The following is a 22,169-nucleotide window of genomic DNA, read 5'->3' on the forward strand; positions in this document are numbered from 1 at the left end:
AGTCAGAGCGGGTGGCTCTCAGTAACGGTCCTAATGGATTCAAATGGAGGTAAAATACGATACCTAATGGTTTCGAGCCTATAGGTGAAGTTGAGAATCAAGCTTTTGTAGCAGCTTACGAGTGGAGACTTAGGACGTTCTGTGATGTTTTGGCTTGTGGTGTAGCATTTGAGAAATATGAAATAGTTCGTGGGATTTGAGACAGCATGGTCTCGTGATTCGAGGTCGCTCAGGATGAGTGCAGAGGGAGTATGTTATGTGTTGGAAGAAATCAGTAATATCTTTAAGGCAATCAAGGATAAATTGGAAGAAGGTAGTTGATTAGCCATAGTTGAATTTGGCATATGGGTGTTGGCAGTCAGTTTCTACAGCGTGATCGAGTTATGTAAGTGATTTGTGATGGTACGTATCAGGCTTGTCAGCCGCCGCAATTGATGTTATTCAGAAGCCTTCTATTGTTATGGCTTGTTGTGTGGGAGCAGATTCCGGAAGGGGCTATGGTGGCTTAGACCACTACTTGGATGGTTGCATATTCTACGATTATGAGTATTCGCCCGTGCGTTGCTATGTTTCTCCTGAAGTGAGTAAGTGAAAAGTTCTTATATGATGAAGTGTTAAAATACTAATGTTCAGGTCGTGTTCTATCGTATGTGGCACATTGGGTGCAGTGAGTAGCATGGGAATCTGAAATGAGAATCAAAGTTGCAGTTCGGTGTGGACAGAGATGTCACAAGCTCGGATGAGCAGGAAAGGAACTTCGGTGTTTAAGGTAAGTTGGCATTGTCTTCAGCGTCACCTGAGATTGGTGTTTTGTAAAAAGGGTTGTATTATGGTTAATGATTCTTGATCGCTTTTCAGCGTTAGTGCGGTCGGTGGGTTGGAGGTAAGACCCAGTAAATTGTTATGGTAGATTGTGGGGAGTGTCCCACAGGAAGGTTTCATAAATGTGGCACGTAGTCACTTGACTGATTTAAGATCTAGACCAAGTATGAGGATTGTGGTAATATCGCTAATTTGGGAATTTATGCCTGGAGGGCACTCTGTTTATTGGGTTATGGACTGTGGAGGTTCGCTCCGGTTATGATGGTTGTCCTTGTGTGTTACGAGGAGAGGAAAAAAAATTAGTATGGGCCTTTGAAGGGTTATTGGCTTAGTTTGATATGATCAGGATCGACTTGAGGTCGGTGGATGGGTGTAAATGTGAATTTGGGCCCTATGTCAGGCCAGTTGTGTTCATTTCAGTAATGCGCTCCTTATGTGGGAGTAGTCAATGTGTTATTTCATTGGCAAATATATTTCGTGAAGTGATGCGTTGCGCCGTGCGAATTGTGAGACGGCTTGAGAAATTGCTTATGTGTTGAGGATCCGTGTAGAAATGATGTGTTATGAGCAAGATGGCTCTGGAGATTCAGTTTGTATATCGCACCTCAGTTGTGCTTGAGTTTTGTAGCTTATAACGCTATATGTTCACTCAGGGATGTTATTATGCACTTAGTGTGTTCATGACCGACATTCAGTATTTTGTTGTAATGAGCAATCTAGCTCGATGTGCATCTCCCTATGTGAGATCTATGTGTGGATCGGGTGGCACGCCGCCATGGGTATGTTATTTGGATCGGGTTGCGCGCCGCAACAGTGCGATGTTGAGTATAGTCTTCTATATGCTATTTTTGTATGTCTTGCTTCCTATTTTCTAAGGAAAGTCCGTATTAGTGCAGGAGTTAGGTAATTCCTTCCAAAGTTCGTTTTCCTTTTGTATCGCGTTTGAATTGGGGGCCTATTGGCACATTGTGGAATCACATGAGATTTCGATTATGTCTGGGATGGCTTATTGCCTGAGCAGTTCGTACTGGGTGGGATGAGACCATTGGATTCAGAATCAGTGCAATCTGACTATATAGAGTATATTAAGGAGCAAAGATCGCTATTGGGTTCAGAATATGGTAATGTTACCTGTCGGAAGTATAGACTCAATGATTGGTTGACTCGGCAGTTGATAATGAATTTCTTCACATCTCTTCCGTTGTGGCGGTATTGTAAGAGTTGGAGTAAGACCTGTGTATGTTATGGGGTGCAATGGGAGCACCAGATTCGTGGAATTTCAATTAAGTTGAACGGAACATGTTCTCGTGATCCGGTGAGTAAAATGATGAGAAGTGTGAATTCAGCAAAGTTATGCAATCATGTCTGGGTATAGCGTGTGGTGGTTGATACAGTGTTCGTATGTTGGAAACAGGTCGGGCATAGAATTCCGGATGTTGGAATTGGGCTTTAAGGCGTATCTGCTTGAATAAAAGAGAATATCTTCAGAATTGATCGAGCTAATGTGCTCAACTGAGTTATGGTGGCACGGGAAGGAACATGAGGTGTTAAACAGCGATTTAGACCACTCCAGTACAGTTCTCAGCACGTTCGAGGACGAACGTATGTTTAAGTGGGAGAGAATGTAGCGACCCGATCGGTCGTTTTGAGTCCCAGCGCTCCGTTCAGCAGTCGGAGGCCGTGAACAGCTTCATTTCAGGTATTATGACTCGTACGTGTGGTCGGAATCGAATTTCGGGAAGTACAGAGTTAATCTAGAAGGAGAATTCTTATTTTGGAAGCTTAAAGTTGAAAGAATGAACTAGGATTGGAATTTTGAGTAAACGACCTCGGAATCGGGATCTGAAGGTTCCAGCAAGTCCGTATGATGATTTCGGACTTGGGCGTATGCCCGGTTCGGGTTTTGGATAACCCGGGAGCGTTTTGGCGCCTATTGTGGAAGTTAGCATTTTAGAAGGAATTTCATAAGTTTGGCTTGAAGTGCATTTCAGTGTTATCGATGTCCGTTTGGGATTCCGAGACTGTGAATAGCTCCGTATGGTGATTCTGGAGTTGAAAGCGCGATCGGAAGTGAATTCGGAGGTCCGTAAGTCATTTTGGAGCCATTTGGCTAAAGATAGAAATTTGAAGGTTTTTGAGAAGTTTGACCGGAGGTTGACTTTTTGATATCGGGGTCGGAATCCAATTCCGAAAGTTGGAGTAGGTCCGTAATGTCGAATATGACTTGTGTGCAAAACTTGAGGTCAATCGGACGTGATTTGATAGGTTTAAACATCGAAAGTAGAAGTTGGAAGTTCTAAAGTTCATAAAGCTTGGATTGGGGGTTGATTCATGATTTTAGCGTTGTTTGATGTGATTTGAGGCCTCGAGCAAGTCCGTAATGTGTTTTGGAATTGGTTGGTATGATTGGTTGGGGTCCCGGGGGCCTCGGGTGAATTCCGGGTGGTTAACGGATTGAAAATGAAATTTTTGGACAGCTGAAGGATCTGGTTGCTGGTATTTTCGCTTCTGCGGTGGGTTGACCGCAGAAGCGGAAAGGGAGCGGCAGAAGCGGGTTTTGGTCAATGGCTTGAGGACCGCAGATGCGGTCAAGGTTCCGCAGAAGCGGGACCGCATCTGTGGAGAGGGGTCGCAGAAGCGGAAGCTGGGGAGGCCTGGGAGGACCGCAGAAGCGGCCTGGTGACCGCACATGCGGAACCGCAGAAGCGGTCAAAGGACCGCAGGTGCGAAAATTGCTGGAGACAGAGGGGTTGTTTTAAAGTCGGATTTGGGTCATTTCTCCGATGTATTAGGAAAAATAATATACGTATAACTTTGGTATTATTAATCCCTTATTTGATATTATTTTTCAATCTATATATAATTAGCTATACACCATATTCAATATTATTTTTTTATATAGAAAATTACGGCATTAGCAATATCATAATTTTTGATACATGAATAAGCCTGTATAGAGATAATATTGCGCTTTCAAAACCTTTAATATATCAAATCAAACAGTTAATAAGAAATAATATTAGCATAACTAATCACAACATAATTAATCTTAATATTATTAATTTAATATTATTAATATATCATATTCAGTATTATTAGGAATACCATGGGATGGACAAAACTTCTTTATCTTAAGTTCTTAACTAGAGGTATTTTTTCCCTTTTGTAAATTTGTCTTGCTTTGCAACCCAAAAAGAAAGAAAGCGAAACACACTCACGAGAGCTATTGTACTACGTGCTCCAGTGCTTGCACGTCAATCGGTCCGGTAGGGGTGTTCATGGTTCAGTTTGGATCGGTTTTTTCCTAAAAAAAAACCAAACCAAGTAAGTCGGTTTTTCAAATATTAGAACAAAACTAAACCAATTAAGTCGGTTTTTCTCGATTCGGTTTATGTCGTTTTTTTGGTTTTTTCGGTTATTTGTCGGTTTTTTCTTAAATACAAGACATACACTACCAAACACATATTCCGACGACTACATTTTCAATATAACACCATCAAATCAATTGCCCTTTGAGAAATCTATTATTTACCAAGATATATTGATGATAATTGAATCAAATATGTTATGTTTAACACGAAATGGATTCTTACACTAAACAAAAGAAAAACAACAATCAAACTAGAATGTAAAGGTAAAGAAATATATTAAAAGTGCAAACTATTAACATTTACCATAAATTTTTTGAAATTTTGTATAACAATATACATATATATAAGTGTAATAATAAATTTGAAATAGCTACTCCTATAATCGGTTTGGTTCGGATTTTTCTGATTAAAACCAAAATCAAACAAAATTTGGTCGGTTTTTAAAATTCAAAACCAAAACCAAACCAGACCAAAAAGTATGTTTTTTTTGGTTGATTTGGCTTGATTTTCGGTTTGGTTCGGTTTTTCGGGTTTTTATGAAACACCGTCCGGCATTGGGATCCAAATTGGTAAGGCAAGTACGCAAAAACCAATTCACTGCTTCAATCTACAAACCAAACAAAAACAGATTACTCTACAACACCCCTCTCTCAGGCCACTGCCGAGCACAATCCCCGAGCTCCGAGCACATCAGTAAACGGTACTCTTCTGCTGTAATTACTGTGATTAGCCAAAATTCTCGAATTACATAGTCTTTTTTGTTTTGAAAATTAATTTTTTCCCCCTGTAATTTTAGGTGTGAATTGGACAAGAATATGCCAGACATGAATGCCCTAGTGAATGAATTCATAATCAAGCTTAAGAAACGGTAATTCCTCTATCTCTGTTTGTTTTCTCTGTGTGTGATAATTAAAACTGTTTTGGTATGTATTGAATAGGAAAATCGAGGGTTCAAAGGCAACAGCAAAATTGACAGCGGAAGTTCTACGCTCGTGCATATCGCAGCAGAGACTTCCTCACACTAACCAGGCTGCAGCACTCATTGACGCAATCAGAACTATTGGGGAGAAGTTGATTGCAGCCAATCCAGTAGGTATAAACTTCTACTTCGCCTTTTTATCCTTTCCGTTACTGCTCTTGAGGTGCATTTGAAGAATTGAAAGCTAAAATTATAAATTAATAAAAGTGTCATGTATCTAATAGTTTTAAGTTTTAAGATGAGGAGGTTCACACAATTCAATATGGTACTAGATCAGGATAGGTTTTGCGTTCAGAGTTTCAGCATTGCTTATAAATAGTTGCACATGTTGGTCCAAGGAAAAAAAAAGAAAATCAAACTCCCACAAGGATGCCTGTTGAAGAAGAAAAATAAATAAATAAAGGTGTTACCTTTCAAATGAATTAAACTTTTAAATGAGGTGGTTCACACAATTAAACATTGAGCATGTGTTGTGCTCTTTAGAAATCTTTCGAATTTATATGTTTGTTATTATATATCAATGACTAGATCAACTAAGCCTCGATCCTGCTTACTGGGATCAAATATATGAATTATTAGCAACCATTCTACTTCATATAATCCCACAATTTTGATAATTTCTTTTTGTTTGGGATAAGTTGAAAGTGGTATGATAACTGAAAAATTGATAACAGGAGATAATCTAAAAAGTAAGAATCTGGGATGTAGTGAGAAAACCAATTACCCTGTTACTGTTGAAGCTAGTAGTAGATTCCATCTCTCCTTGTCACTCAGCTCCTTCATTCTTGGCTAGTTTGTGGTAGATTTTTTTTAGAGCATTTCCAGTAGATTCTAGAATTCTGCTACCTCTCAGTTAGAAGAATTCAGCTACCTCTCACTCTCTAACTGCTGCAAGTTCCTCCTGAACCTCAAGTCCCATAGTTGCCCAATTCTTGCGAAGCCTGGATCCACTGCACTGTCATCTCCCTTTACATACCTGAAAATCTGGAAGAACAATTTTTTTCATTAACTTTTGGCTCAATATTCAGTATGATGTAAATAGTATGTTAGGAGATTATTTACAAACTTTATTTAGCTAAACATCTTTTGCCCAAAAAAATACCCAGACACAGATCAACTAATATTATCAGGTGAAGTGAGAGAGTAAATATACTTTTAGAAAGTCTATTAAAGAATTCCAGGATTACTTACTCTGGGGACTAGAATTCTTATGAGAGCAGCTGATACCTAGACTGTAGTTATTACCAATAGTTAGGGTGGGTGTTTCCTTTCAAAAGAGAAGAAAAAGGACAAGGATCATATTGAATAAATCTGCTAATATTTTGATCGAAGGGCTTATGATTGCTAGTTAGAAATTAATGTAGTTAGTTTTTCAATTTCTTATCCTGGAAGAGTTTATTTTTCATGTTTCTTCTTCTAGATGTCCTTTTTTTTTCCTTTTGCTAATTTAACTTTTGGTGATATCGTGTGAACTTCCCAGAGCTCGCCGTCGGTAACATTGTTAGGCGAGTTCTACACATTATAAGGGAAGAGGATGTGTCTTTGACAGCTGCTGCTGTTGGTGGGTTGGCTGTATCGGCTGGAAGTGATGATGAAGATGACTTCAAGCAAGATGATCATCCAAGTTTATCTGCCGCAGCTGTGGCTGCTGCTGCTAGAAGCACCTTGAGACCACCTTCCTTGCAGACCCTCCTTGAGGACATCCCACAATCAACAGCTGCACCTCATACATCTTCTTCTGGTGGTGATTCTGAAGGGAAAAGCAAATGTAAGCAGTCTATAGATCATGATGTAAAACAATTTTTTTGGGATAAGTTAGAAATTGACATAAAACTAATTGAGGATCTTTCAGACATTTGACTAATAACCGAGTTAGCAAATTACCATGAGGCCACCAGCTGTTGTGATTGGGCTGGTGCTGTGAATGCATTTAAACACTTCATGTTGTTCTAGGAATGGTGAACTATTGGTACTGGGATTAGAAGAAATGAGTCTTGTCAGGTTGTGATTCGTTTCACATTTTCTTTGCAGCTGCTGATAAGAATACTGCGAGCAGGAAACTAAAGCATAATGTCATTGAGGCTGTTAATGAACTTATTCAAGATATTGCTACTTGCCATGAACAGATTGCTGAACAAGCAGTAGAGCATATTCATCACAAGTATCTGCCTTCTCCCTCTTTGTGATCTTGCTGTCAGTTTTATTTTCCCTTCATATTTCTGATATTTGGTGTGGCCTTAGGTCTGGTTGGGTATGATAAGTTGTCTTGCATCTTGATGGTTGTGGATCTTTGCTAGTTTTGCCATGAAATTTCATTGACATTCAACTTAATTTCAAATTGGCAATCAGTTTTAACAGCCATCCGTTGTTCAAGGTTTTTTCCTTTTTTTCCCTCTTTGATGATTAAGTTGACAAAAGCAGCACCACAGAAGAGCTGGACTTTGTACGGCACGAGAGACTATTACTGCTTTCTACTATACAACAATAACAATAGCAATAACGATGTCTCAATCCAATCTAGTTGGGGTAGGCTTTATTGCTTCTTTCTTTACAGTAAAGTCCAAGAATATCAAAATGATCTACATTGTTCATGTTACACCAGAAAGCCAAAAGTCGTAAGCATCTGATTTATACTTGAGGTGCTTCCCCATCAAGACATCCAAAATTTCTTCCTTTCCTGATTATCCGAACTATTATAGAGGAATGTTATTTCCATAAAAATGTATAGCTGCTTCCTTATCTTCCAATTTCTTCCACTGCTTATTGCTTCCATAAGATTGCTAGACACCACCCAGTTAATACCAAATAGGCTAGTGAAAGATCTCAGATCTGCCAAGACATTGGACGCTGCACCTTCACATAAATAGCCTTTACTGCACATCTGCTGTAAGTTTACTTGATTTAAACATGCTTTGTGTAAAGCATTCGGAGCAAATGCTTTCGTCTTATTTCCTCTTCCACAGACATCTCCATGGCCATTGAATAAACCTTTCAGTTCTTTCGGTATTCTATCATAGGATTTAACAGTAAAACAGCCAATCCTCTCTGTGTGCAGGTCAGCCTAGTCTTTTGTGACCTTATATTCAAGGTTCTATTGCGTACAGTGGTCAGGTTACTTTCTTATACTTGTTTCATATCCATGTGAGGAAGCAATTTTTACCATTGCATGTGATTCCTGAATTTTGAAAAACCACTAAGAAATGTAAAGTTTTAGCACCACGAGTACACAAGTTTATCTTGTCATACATGGTGTTGTTAGCTTTGGTGGAGGAGGCCTATTTATATATAACTAAGGCAAGCTCGGAACTACCAACATCAACAACTATGCCTCAATCCCCAGCTAGTTGGGGTCGGTTCAATGGACTAACGCGTAATAAAATCAGTGAAAACTGAGAAGTACTTCGCGGGTCACAGCTCATTGCTTGAAGGTTGTCCTTCCATTTCCAAAGGGTATATATAATAAACGCCTAAAATCTGGGAACTAGAATTTATTTTAAACTGGTTGTTATAATGCATCAAGTAAATGAACTTTTATCTTTGTTTGAGCCTTTGAGGTTTATTGATAGCTGCCATGTTCTTGTCAGTTATCTATGGTTATTGACCTATAGGAATGACAAGCAGAACCAGCTCAAAATGTTCAATACATGAAGTCTTCATTGTTCAGCATTTTTGGTTTTTGCCTTGCATTTGTTGCAACCAGAAGCAATCACCATTATTTGGTGCAGCACTAGTATCTTTGTGTATTTTTCTTTCTTTCCTTGTTTTTTTGACCTGTCTAGTTCATATACTTATCCAATTGCATAGCGTGGGTTTGTCACCCAAGTGGGGGCATTAAAATGAGGCGGACAAGTACAAATTCTTTCTCAAAACATTAGTTATCCAATTACAATGTAATAACCTTCTACTGATTTTTTTTAATAATGACCTTCTGGTAAAACAATAGCCAGTGCCTTATGTTAAGCCTGCCACTTGGATATGTTATTTCATATCGAGTATAATAGCCTGTTTGGCGAAGCTTCTCCAAAGGCCAAAAGTGTTTTTTTTCTTTTCCAAAAGTACTTTTTCCCCCAACTTAAGGTGTTTGGCCAAGTTTTTTTTTTTGGGGAAAAAGTGTTTTTGGGAAGAAGCAAAAGCAGTTTCTGAGAAGCAGAAAAAAGTAATTTTTTTCCCAAAAGCAGAAGCAGAAGCAGTTTTGACTTTTCTTCTTACCAAAAATACCCTTAACAAAATATAGTATATACCAAAATACCTTACTTATTTTAAACCTAATACTTTGGTATTAATGTATAAGTATTTCTTCTTATTTTTAGGATAACTTTGTAATATATAGTGACTTTAGGGGTGAATACTTTTATATTTGCTGAATGGTTTTTAATATATTTAAATCATATTATAAGAATTAAAGTACTTTTTAATTTTATTTTCATATTTTACTTAAATAAAATGAGAAGATTTAATTATTGTCTTTAATAACAAATTTTGAGATTATTTATTTACTTGTAATATTAATTATTAAGTAAATCTATTCATGTCCTTATTTGTAATTTGATACTTAAAAATACTTTTTGAAAAGCTCGGCCAAACACAAATGATTGATCAAAAGTGCTTTTTAGAGTGATTAGCTAGACACAAACTGTTTCTCTCCAAAAGTACGCACTTCTCAAATAAGTTGATTTTTTCAGCTTGGCCAAAAACATGCTATAAATCTATTTGTGTAGGACTGTCAATTAAATTCTCAGAAACCTATTGGTGAGATGTGCTTTAGTAACAATATTTTCATTTATCATGAAATGGAACCAATCTCAACCCATTATCTCCCCACTACCCGGGGATCATATTAGTAGTGGCTATCTAGAACTATCATGGTCTATGGTAGCCCCTATACAGCAGTCCTGCAAGCTAAAGCATAGGACTGACACATAAAGGGAGCCTACTATCACTTCAAAGTTATTTTCAAATGCAGTATATAGTTTTCTTGAAAAGTTGTTTGCTATTTCTAGTAGTTGTTTACTGATTTGAAAAGTATCGATGTTTGATGCTTTTCCCTCTGATCCAGTTACATGCGTTCCAACTCTTTCTTCACCTATTAAATTGTTGTCCCTTCCTACTTTCTTCCAGTGAGGTAATCTTAACTTTAGGCAATTCAAGAACAGTGATGGAATTTCTCTGTGCTGCAAAGGAAAAGAAGAGATCTTTCCGGGTTTTTGTGGCTGAGGGTGCCCCAAGGTTGTAGAAGTGGCTTATTTTTTATCGTTAAGTGTTGTAATACTGTATAGTTTCCGTAATTTCCTTTTTTTTTTTAGAAAGAAATTCTGCTTCTTCGACTAGTTTGATTGTTCCTCCTTGGTTTTACTTAAGGTATCAGGGGCATGCCCTTGCAAAAGAATTGGTTGCAAGGGGCCTGCAGACCACGGTGATCACTGATTCTGCTATTTTTGCAATGATCTCAAGAGTCAACATGGTATGTCTGTGCTGTAACTTCTTACATTTAATTATGAAGCCATAGTCCTTTTGCCTGAATTCTGATATTTCCTATGAAAAGGTTGTTGTTGGAGCCCACGCTGTCATGGCCAATGGTGGGGTTATTGCACCTGTTGGAATGAACATGGTGGCTCTTGCAGCTCAAAGGCATGCTGTTCCTTTTGTTGTTCTTGCAGGCACTCACAAGGTATTTTAGCATCACTAAGGCACTGGTCTCTACCTTCAGGAAATAAATGTATTTTACTCTTCCTAGTTTTATTTCAGAATTAAAGAGCTAATTCCATATAACAACAACAATTACACCTCAGTCCCAAAAACAAGTTAGGGTCAGCTGTATGGATCCTCCCTTCATTCTTCAGTGTAGATTGTGTAAGTATTGCAATCTTCTGTGCAGTCCTTGTAGCCTAGAATGTGTTTTGGATGCTGCAGTATTGGCCCTCTGGTTTTGCCTCTGAATTTTGATGGATAAGAAGTATTAGATTTAAGTAGAACCTTACTTGGAAATAAGCATGAGAAGTGCCTTCGCTGGTCAAAAGCATCATTGGGAACATGAAGTGCTATAATTAGACTAAGGCAGAATGGAAAGTAGTTTTCTTGCTTTGATTTTGTATCGATAAAAGGTCAAGAGCATTTCTTAGAAAAACTTTGAAGAGATCATTTCGGCAGCTGGAGTGTCCTAGGAAAGGGTTAATGTTCACTATTTAACAGTGTTACCTATGCAAAAGGATGCGAATGAGCAGATCAGTAAATGCAATTTTGCATTTTGGTGACATTCATCCAGTTTCGTTTCCCCTCTCATCTGCTTTATATGTTTCTCTTCTTTGTTTAGTGTTTGTATCCTTCCTTGACCTTTTGACTAAGATTTATGTCTTCTATTTTCTGATGGAATTATTTTTCTAATTTTTCGGGGGTTTGACCGTGCGATTGACTTTCATGAAATAAATAATGGAAAGTGAATTTACTCATCAGTTGATTGGGAGAACTAACACATGTTAAATATAATTTCCCTATGACTATTTGTCATTTTTTGTTTAATTTCCTATTGACAGAGGCAGATGCACCTTGTTGGAAAATTTTACTAAATATAGATAAACACTATGCTAAAATGAATAGATAAAACAGAAATGACACCGCTTGACAAAGAGTGCTTCATGGCTCGCTGGTTAAGCGCATAGTTTTGCTTATAGAGGTCGGAGGTTTGTACCTCAGCTTGGACTTTCTTTTTGGCAAATATTGTGTGAGCCTCTATTGTAAAAAAATTGTGGTGAAATAGGATTGAACCCTAGACCTCTTCTAGCTTAAGACTCAACTAAAGCAATTGGCCAACACTCTTCCTTGTCTACAAAAGTGATAATAATTACTCAAAAGTTAAAGAAAGAAAGAAAGACTTTTGGAACTTGTGGTATAAAGCAACCCATATATATTTGTGTGGCTATAAATCATCTCATTAAGGATAAAATGAGAAGTTTAAATTTAAATTGTTTCTTAAGATAGAAAGATATCATTCTTTTTGGGATAGACTAAAAAAGAAAGTGCACCACATAAACTGGGACGACGGAGTATATATTTTCTTTGCTATTCTCTAAGAAGACGTGGCATGGCTTATTTAAGATGTTGAATGACCATAGGACACTGCAACCCTGTTACACTCCTTGTAAAATTACGATCTGTGTTAGATTTTTCCGAGACAGTGGGAAGAAATAGGTTCTGGTAAGGTCATATCAGTTGGTAACAGGGTTGCTTGCTACTGATGGATCAAGCGATTGCTTAGCCTGTAGTAGAATACCTGAGAGAGATTGAACCAGATTTCCTTAGTGTACAATTAGAAAGGTGCAAAACTGTCAACTACAAATAGACATTAAAGGTGACTAAGATAAAGAAGAGGGAAATCCACCTTTGCTAGGATCCTCAGAACACAGGTTCAACTCAAAGACATTTATCCGTAGTCTGCTTAAAAGAGCTTAAGATTGAAATTGACACATGGACTAGAATTTATTGCAACTATGGAAACACCATCAGACCTAAGAATACTCGGTCGGCAGAGCTGCAAATGGATAGCTTGAGGTCGAATCTGTTAATGCTTGCTTTAAGACAAGGTATTACTTGACCTTCACGAAGTTGAAGAGAATAATTTGAATGAGTTATAACATTTGTGCTTAGAATATATACATTTAACACAATGGTGGAAAGTTGTGAAAAGAGTATAAGGATGTCACATCAAACTGAAAATAATAAAATGCAGCACTCCTATACATTACTTGAGACTTTCTGAGACTGGTAAACATTACCAATTTAGGAAATAGTCATTTTTCTTTGATGCCAACCAAATGGGAAGAAGGAAGTACTTGAGAAATTGAATGCTCAAATATTACTACATTGCTTTCGTAGAAATTCTCATTAATGATTAAACTAGAAATGCAAAATCCACCTTTACAATTCTCAACCTTCAGGATTGGTTAATTTATTTCTTGTTCTTAAAAATTGTTTGTGAACTTGTTCTTTTGCAATTCTTTGCTTTTATTCTTTGTTGTGCCGAGGGTCTTTCGGAAACGGCCTCTATACCTTCATTAAGTAGGGGTAAGGTCTGCGTACACTTTACCCTTCAATGGGTTTGTTGTTGTTGTTTTTATTCTTTGTTGTTCCACAAATGGTCCTTTTTTTGTAGTTTTCTTTTTCCCGTTTAGAAGGAAATTTGTAGAAAACCAATGGTTTGAGCTCTAGTTCAGGCCAAATGCTCAGATTAGTGCTGAGCTTGCAATTCAAGCCAAGCTTATTCAGTATCCACTATATTCACAGTCAAGCTTGAACAACTACTGAATCTTAATCAACTCACATTGAACTGAGGCTTGAATGCATACTACCTTATTCAGTTGAAGTAAGATTGGTTCCAGAGCTACTAGGGGACACTTAATATTAGTTGACACATTTTGGCTTCCAAATTTTGTACTTTATTAGCCACCTAATTGCTCGGCATCCAGCGGGAAACTCGAAAAGGAGTGGGCTCTATTTTCTAGCTAAATGAAGTCACCGGGACAGTAGGATTAATGATCTTAATCCTCCATCCTAGTCAGTATGAGAATATTCTTACTTTGATATTCTTCCATCATAGTCACTACTGCTCAGTCTCCTCCACTACCAAGTATCAACTATTTTACTACCATGCCACATCTTGGCTCCTCAATCCTCACTATCTTAGGACCTCTAACATAAACATAAATTTAATGTTCGAGTCATGCCACTATTAATTTCCAGGCCCATAGCGCGATTGACAGTGATGATTAAAGAACTACTCTATGTATGTCATGGTAGGCCAGCAACAACTATGGCTGTTCTATTGGGGATATGATAGTCCAGTCCAGAAAGATAATGAATATATCTCACAAGTTGTGTCGCGATTAATAAGATGAAACTGGAACCTGAGACATGAAATATTATGGGGAAAGGAAACTGGTTTTGTATTCAACTACCATAAAGAGCCATAAATTTTACAAATGCTCACTGAAACCTTGCAAAGTAGTAAGAACCATAAAACTTCCATCTCGAAAGAAATATACCATAGATTTGAAGCATCATGCTGTGGTATTTAGATTTGAAGAAAATTGCATACCTATTGACATGGACAAAATAAACAAGACTTATAAATTGGAACCTGAGTGCATGAAGTATGAAGAAGGCAGCTAAACAAGTCATGCTACCCACTGTAGGACACGGGTTATGTTAAAATACTACTTTACTACTTAGTAGTGATTTCTTGGCATTCTTGTAGTTGATTGAAGGAAAGACCATAAATATTGGTGAACCTTTTTCTTAAGGTCAAATATCTTTTCTTACTGCATCTACTTCAACTGAGAATCATTTGTGTAACGACTTGTTTGTGCAACAGTTGTGTCCTTTGTATCCGCACAATCCCGAAGTCTTGCTAAATGAATTGAAGTCACCAGCTGAGCTGCTGGATTTTGGAGAGTTCTCGGATTGCCTGGACTTTGGGAGCAGCTCTGGTTCCCCTCTACTTCATGTTGTTAATCCTGCATTTGATTACGTGCCACCAAATCTTGTTAGTTTGTTTATAACAGACACGTGAGTACCTTACTATTGGTATTTTTGAGAATGTATCTCTTCATGAAATGTTACTCCTTGGTGAATGCTAATTGCTGGTGTTGCAACCCAACCTTAATGTGCATGAGATAAATTTATAACTCAATCTACTTAAAAGCAAGAAGAAATATACCTGGGAAATCTGTCTGATCAATTGACAGTACAAACTAATAAGTGTGAAATATTTAACCTTCTTATATTTTATTTTTTAACATTTTCCCTTTGTGACAATATGGAATCATATAACAGTATTTGCAATATCGGTGTTTGTTTTCTTTTTTTCTTTTATTTTCTTATTTTTAAAAACTGGGCTTATTCTCTTTTGCTGTTTCAGGGGTGGACATAATCCTTCATACATGTACCGGCTCATAGCTGACTATTATTCTGCTGATGATTTTGTGGTGAAACAGAGTTCGATTTCTTGAACTTGTGTCAAGCTTCGGCTGTTCTATACATATTATTAAGGTAGCATTCCTTTTCTTTTTTCCATTTTCTTTGTTAAGTTTCTTAGCATCAATGCATTCCTTAGATAATATGGTGTCCAAATTTTGACTATGTAGTAGGCTGTAGGGATGTAGCACCAAGGCATGAGTGTGGACTAGTTGCATGAAAACCATTTTCTTTCTCTTTATTCATTTCTTCCTCTTAATTGATTTCATATTTAAAACGTCTACTTTTTCCGCTCTTCTTTTCACTTTCTTTCGTTTCTTTATAGCAATGTGACTGCAGCCTGGAATTGCCACTGGTCAACCATTTTTACTTTCACCTGTTCAAACTGAAATATGCTAAGTTCCAGCTAGTATTGCAAAGTAGTTTGGTGGGTAGAGACGCAGTCACGGGGAAGCTAAAAAAGAGAGAACAAAGGACTTGAGTCAGTTTTGCAAACTTTCTGTTCTTGTGCTACACAGCCTGAAAGGACTTAATGATGTAACACCAGTTATCTGATGCAAAATGCTAACCTTGAACTCTGAAACTGTACAATTGAATATTGCTTCCGACAAGTATCATTGGCTTTGGCAACTCGATAATTTCAGTCTTGCTTTATAATCCAGTTTAACTCCTTTTTAAAGGAAAATCTGCAAAATATTAATTAGTTCCTGGCCAAAGACAGTCCCGTTTGGTATTGAATCCGCTCACTTTAGAATATGCTACTAGCCGTTAGATTTCATTACCAACTAATCCCATACTTGATTGACATTCAGGTAACTCATTCAGCTTAACCTAAAACAAGCTGCAGGCAAAGAGTGCTCTCCCGGATTCATTACAAGTACAGGATATGACTGAATTCATCTATGAAATCGAATACCCAGATGAAGTTCTTGTAAAGACGCCTTGAACAACTGGGTTTATATTCAAAAGGACAAATTCAGCAATCATATTCTTTTTATCCAAGAGGTTGCACCTACATTAAACTGACTGCAATAAACAGATGAAGAGAGCATCACGATTTTTGAAGTTTGTAGATTGATTCTGAGATTAGATTTGTGCTGGAGTTTCGTGATTTCGGATATGCAGAGTACTCTTTTATGGACTTGATGGCAATTTTCGTTTTGTGGTATTGTTAGACAGCCCGTATGCTATTTTTGACTGAAAAGTCATGTTGTCGAATGGTTTATTCATTTATATTATCAACAACAAGAAGTGTAGTATAGTTTTTGCAAGAGGAATGATGAGTTTTGCATTGGATATTCAGGTTTTGTTCTATTAGGCCTATACACTAGGGGGTTATTTCTAGGTATAATTTTCACCTAATTAGATAGTGGTCTTGTGGAGAAGTTAAACCAGTTTAATCAACTCGACATTGAAAAAAATTAAACGTTATCTTCGCCAAACAAAGCAACTCAAAGGCCAATTTTTGTTTGAGATAAACCATTGGAATATCTTTTGAAAAATACAGATATTTTTCCATATATGTCTACATTGACAATCTAGTAACAAAATTTCCACTGGTTCATTTCCTATTAGTATTGCAGTTACTTGACACGTAGGCGATCTTTGGACGAGTTATATATTGTGAGATTCAATTTTGAAAAATAGTGCTTTTTCATAGTAAGAACTGCAAAGAAATGGTGTTTCATAAAACACGTTATTTATCTCGGGAACTATTAAAGAACCAAGAATTTGCACAATGATACATTACAAACTGAATGTAATCAGAAAAATATGTTACAGGTTACAACTAACCCCCTCACACCCCTTTCCTCTTTCAAGACAGGTGATGAAAGGATAATGACCAATCAGAACACAAAGAAAGTAGATTAACTAACTAATTGGCAGTGCAACAGATGCAGATTGGACGGTATTCTTGTCACCACCTTCTACCTCAAACCAGAAGAAGAGTGATGTACGAGTATAAATCACTCGTACTCGTTGCAATGAAAGTGTCCCACTGGTGAGGACAGCTTTGGCACCTCCTTCAATGCGAGTTCTCAGAACCGAAACACTACTAATACAAGTCTTGAGTGCTGATGAGACGACCTCAGGAGCACCAGCAGTACTAATAATTGCATAGGAGAGATGGTCCAGAGGATTCGACTCACACTGAAGAATGCACCCATCAATGGTAAGCCTCCCACTCCTATGAAGCAAGCAGCAACCAAGTTCTGCCCTCACAGTCAAATTAGCCAGCTTACATGTGGACATGAACTCTAATGCACTGCTCAGAAACAAAGAACAAACATGCGTACAATGGCAAGTGAAAACAGCTCTACCTCTCAGAAAGCAGATACAAACTCAGTTTAACTTGACTTGTGCAAACTTGATAATAATAGACATCTTTAAATAAACATTGCACAGACAGAAACTGAAGATCAAATAATGTGAATTTTATTGAGGTTCATTAAGTATTGATCATAATTGCAAAAGCATCTATTTCTCCAATTCAAGAAAGCATCTATTTAGTTCTGCTTGTGTAGCACTCATATTTGGCACCCATCTCAAGAATAAGCTCTAAGCCACTAGGATGGAAAATCTCCCTTAGTAAAAAAAAAAAAGGTGGTATCCTAATACGCCAGCTTTTTTTAAGTTTTAAGAAGAGTAATGATCAATCTAATGTCCCAGTAAAGAAAATTAATTTTGAACAAGAAACTTCTATGTTTCAGCAAAAAATAAAAGTATTATACCAAGGTTCACAAAGAACAGAAAAATAAGAAAAAAAGCGATGAAAGTCTCACAAACCTGTCTGAACTGCGGGAGCAAATAAGTGTTGTATCATCAGGACTCTCACCTGCGCCAATCTGTAAAAAGAAAATTGAGGTAGCGGAAGGCTAGCGCTGCTAATCTTAGATAATTACGCATGCATTTACTTTTCTCTCATGGTATATGCAAAGGGAGAAAACCTTGACTCTGGTGCATACTATATGTTAACCATCTAGCGCTGATCCACCATCACCACCAACCCCCCCCCCCCCCCCCCCCGGGTACCCGACCGTACGTTACGCTCTCCTCCTAATACTTCTTCTTCCTCCTTCCTTCTTTATTTTTCTTTTTTCGTTAGTTGTAAGGGAGAGGGGGGGGCGGGGGGGGGGGGTTGTCTCTGTAGTCTGAGCTGCTACTACGCCAGGTAATATTGTGTTGCCGTCATACATCCAATGGGTTTACATAACTATTATATGTATTCATGTACTCAATATACGATTCATAAACCAAAATAAGAACTCTTTGAGTGGGAATAGCTATGAATTCACATAAAGTTAAAGCTTTAAAATATCTCTCAGAGAGCTCACGAGACGGTAAAACATCAAATGGTCCAGCATCTTCTAGGCATTAAGTATGTAAAGTAATCTGAGGTTAATTTTTTTAAGTTACCAGGCAAAGTGGCTTCTCAATCTTAATATTTGACACACGATGGCTGCCTCCTGCTGCAACAAGTATAGTGTCCCCAGGCCTGAACAACATCCAGGTACCATGTCAGCTTGTGAAACCAAAACCAGAACAGAGAAAGGAAAATGGAGAAAAATGCTAACCTTGCAGCAGAGACAGCCATCTCGATGTTCGGATAGACCCCAGGTTGCGACAAATCTTTCACAGAACGATCCACTCGCAACCAAAGCTGAGGATGGCAGGCCAAGAATCGCCATCTGTGGCAAACGAGGGCGGTGTTATACCGATCTGCAACTCAACAGCAAGTTGTGACAGAAGAGAATCGCATAGCACCATAATTTGTTCTACACTAAAATCTAAAAATAGATTCATCCAGTTAGAGCATACTAGGCAAATGAATCACAGTGCACACTTGCCAAAAGACCTCACCTCCCAAATAAAAGGAAAAACTAATAACACATCTAATAACCACCCATAAAATAAGTCATAAGACTAAGATTGATCTCATGTTTGATAATATACAAAATGAAGATTGCTTTAACAATGGTGCGGCCACTTTGAAACTACTACTTGATGCCTAGCAAGGATCTGGGGTCACATATGAGCCATAAGCTCTTTTTTTTAAACAAGTAATGAGAAGAGCTCTTAAATTCTCGTGCCACCTTAAGATCATTTGCACTATACAAGCATTGATACAGAAGTAAAAGCATATGTTGAACTTTTCACCTATATATTCCTACACCGGCATTGAACTATAAGAGAAGGTTGCTCTGATGGAAAATCGATATCTTTATCTAATGTGATGGCTGAGAGAGAGAGAGAGAGAGAGAGATACGCTTCTCATCACATAGAACTGGACCTGACCAATCACCAATGAATGTGAATACCTTCGCACATACGATCAAAAAATATTGAGGAACTTGCCAAAAGATAGACATAGGAATTGTCTTGAGATCATAATGCTCGTTTCTCCGCACGTTCTCGAGCCGAATCATTTCCAAAACTCCATTGCTTCCATAGAGAGTATAGAAATGACCAGGCCTATACCCATTATCTACAGCTGAGTGAATCCCCGTGCGTGGCCTGTGGACTTCCGCGCAACGAGGATGGCGACTGAGTCTCTCGAATACCGTCAACAATGCCAATGGCATTGTGAAATGGACACGGTGTAGGCCTGGTCATTTCTGAATTCTCTATGGTAGTTTTCGGAGTTCTGGAAATGATTCAGGAGCGAGTATTATGACCTCTAAGACAATTCCTATGTCTAGGCAAGTTCCTTAGTATTTTCCGATCGGATATGCGTGGGTATTCACATCCAATGGTGATTGGTGAGGTAAAGTTCTTCTATGACCAAGCTCCTGGTGTGATGAGAAGTTTATGTTCCGCTCTCAATCTTTCAGACATAACATTAGGTAACTATTTGAGTACGCACTGGAACAAGGGATATTTACAAAAAAAGAAAATCGACAAAATATGTATCCTCCATATCAAGAGAGAAGAACAAAAACGTAAAATGAAATAAAAATATAAAAAGAAAGGTGATACAATCATGCCACTGTAACGGCTGGTGAATGAAAACATAGTAATCTATAGTTACCTTTCGCAGAGTACCGATAGAACGAGCCAAGACGAGCGACAGACATGTTTAATAATTAATATAGGGAAAACCGGATTGCTTTCTTATGTTTCAATGTTTTAAAGCCTAAAACATATTCAGCTCTTTTTTACTCTGGCTGGAAAGAATAAACTCACAGTTCTCTAGTGCTGTGCTGTAGAACAGGTTCATATACAAGCCACATTTTTATTGTTTTGATTATTCGGTTAAACGTAAAAACTTATTCCCAGCTCCCAACCTGAAACCAACCATTATTGGGTGATTAGGGGCTGACTATGATGTTATCCAACTGCAGTCAAAGCTAGGTCCCTGAACATTTATGTTGTATTGTTGTTACAGATAAAGATCAAGTGACCTTGAAAAGATATATTTTTCAGTAGTCAAGGACCAAGGTAGACATGCAAAAAAATAAATGCCACTCATCTGAAACTTGTTAATCGACAATCAGGCAACTTGAAATGGGCATGTATTGTAAAACCAAAAAACTAACGGATGAAGACGAATCTCGGCAGTTATCTGTTTAAATAGATTAACCATAAGTGCAAGCCATAACAAAAAAGAAAAACAAGACCTGGATTGTAAAAGACACTCAAAATGCAAACTTTAAATGAAGAAACAATCAACTAAACTCAAAAATGCATAAGTATGAAATCCACCGGAGCACTTGCTAACAAATTTTACCTATAATTTTTAAAAATGACAGCTTCAGATATTTTCTCTTACTCCCTCTTCTATCTTATCCTTTCTAGTTGAAATTTTCTTGGGGCAGTGGTACATGCCCATAAGCTACAGTACTAACAGCAAAAACAATAAGTACCAATTTCTTTTGAACGAATATATTTCTATAAAAAAAAATAGAACGTCTTGTAGAAGTCTTTGCTACGATTTTCAGGTTGCCCAACCCAGTCCTCCCGTACTAGGGTTGGCTCATTCGCAGTTCTTCCTTTAACACCAACGGTAGATAGGAACCGAACTGTCTCACGACGTTCTAAACCCAACTCACGTACCACTTGAATCTATACTAACCATGGCCATGGGAGGGTTGAAATTTATAGTAATGCTGATTGGGGTGGGTCAGTAGAGGACAGGAGATCAACTTCAAGATGAGAAAGAAACTCTAATATTGAAAGCCTAGAATTGGACCGGAAAATAGAACACAAAAAAATCCAATCTTTGTAACCTTTAATTGATGAAAAGTAAAGCTGGAATTTGCAATTTGATTAACTATAATAAAGTCACTATGGGCATTATCTATTAAGAAGCTAAATATGTTCACAATAATTCAAGAAATTTAATTAAATAAGAATTGGACTAAGAGAGACACAAAAATATTCAATCTTTATAACCTTTAGTTGATGAAATTAAGAGTTGGGTATTGCAAATTTAAACCAAAAAGACTGAATTAAGCTGAAAACTGAAAACTGCTACAAAAGCATAACAAATCATTGTGAAATTTAATAAAACAAGAATTGGACTGAAAGAGACATAAAAAGATTCAATCTTTGTCACCTTTAGTTGATTTTAAGAGATGGTTTTGCTAATTTGAGCCAAAGAAACTGAATTACAAAAGTATACTAAATTATTGAGAAATTGATATGAAAGAATAGGGGGCAGTAAAGTAATTGTACCTGGAATAGGGGAGAGAAAACTAAAGATGTGCATAAGACAGCCATCATCAAGATTGTTGATTAGAGATAATTCCTTTGAACATCGCCTCCATTTCCTCTTCTGTTCTTCCATTCACTAAGTCAAGATTTTTGGGGGTGCTGAAATAAGAAGCAAAAAATGGGTACTTTTTGATGCTGAAGACCGACAATGCTCTCGACGGACCGATTGTTGGGCTTGGGCCATAATCTTGGGCTTGCGTAGTATCAAATGAAGGCCCAATCATGAATATCAAAGCTCTTTTTTGGGCATATAATCTTGGAAATGTCCCAAAAATTTCCAATTTACCAACCTCTAGCCATTAATTATAGACTTACCA

The 22,169-nt window shown here is 37.5% G+C and overlaps 2 protein-coding genes across 3 annotated transcripts; one reads left to right on the forward strand and one right to left on the reverse strand.

Annotated features, from left to right (window-relative positions):
* The first annotated feature begins 4,756 nt into the window (after positions 1-4,756).
* LOC109236942 (translation initiation factor eIF-2B subunit beta) lies at positions 4,757-16,455 on the forward strand. Of its 2 annotated transcripts, none has more exons than XM_019403181.1 (11): positions 4,757-4,893; positions 4,990-5,061; positions 5,132-5,286; positions 6,653-6,940; positions 7,204-7,333; positions 10,291-10,398; positions 10,531-10,633; positions 10,715-10,840; positions 14,537-14,730; positions 15,083-15,213; positions 15,951-16,455. In XM_019403181.1, the coding sequence occupies exons 2-10, from the start codon at positions 5,009-5,011 to the stop codon at positions 15,171-15,173; spliced, it is 1,248 nt and encodes a 415-aa protein (XP_019258726.1). In that variant the 5' UTR covers positions 4,757-4,893; positions 4,990-5,008; the 3' UTR covers positions 15,174-15,213; positions 15,951-16,455. The 2 variants fall into 2 exon arrangements, with proteins under 2 accessions (XP_019258726.1, XP_019258727.1); XM_019403182.1 differs by lacking the exon at positions 15,951-16,455 and adding an exon at positions 15,464-15,776 and having other exon boundaries at positions 4,758-4,893.
* Positions 16,456-16,818: 363 nt separating this feature from the next.
* On the reverse strand, positions 16,819-21,960 carry LOC109236943 (F-box protein SKIP5). The gene is made up of 5 exons (XM_019403183.1): positions 21,814-21,960; positions 18,714-18,858; positions 18,556-18,634; positions 17,926-17,984; positions 16,819-17,404 (listed from the first exon to the last, which is right to left on the reverse strand). Exons 1-5 carry the CDS (start codon positions 21,923-21,925, stop codon positions 17,011-17,013), a joined length of 789 nt encoding a protein of 262 aa, XP_019258728.1. The 5' UTR covers positions 21,926-21,960; the 3' UTR covers positions 16,819-17,010.
* Positions 21,961-22,169: the final 209 nt, after the last annotated feature.

This window comes from Nicotiana attenuata, unplaced genomic scaffold (assembly GCF_001879085.1).
Source record: "Nicotiana attenuata strain UT unplaced genomic scaffold, NIATTr2, whole genome shotgun sequence".
NCBI classification, from domain to species: Eukaryota; Viridiplantae; Streptophyta; class Magnoliopsida; order Solanales; family Solanaceae; genus Nicotiana; species Nicotiana attenuata.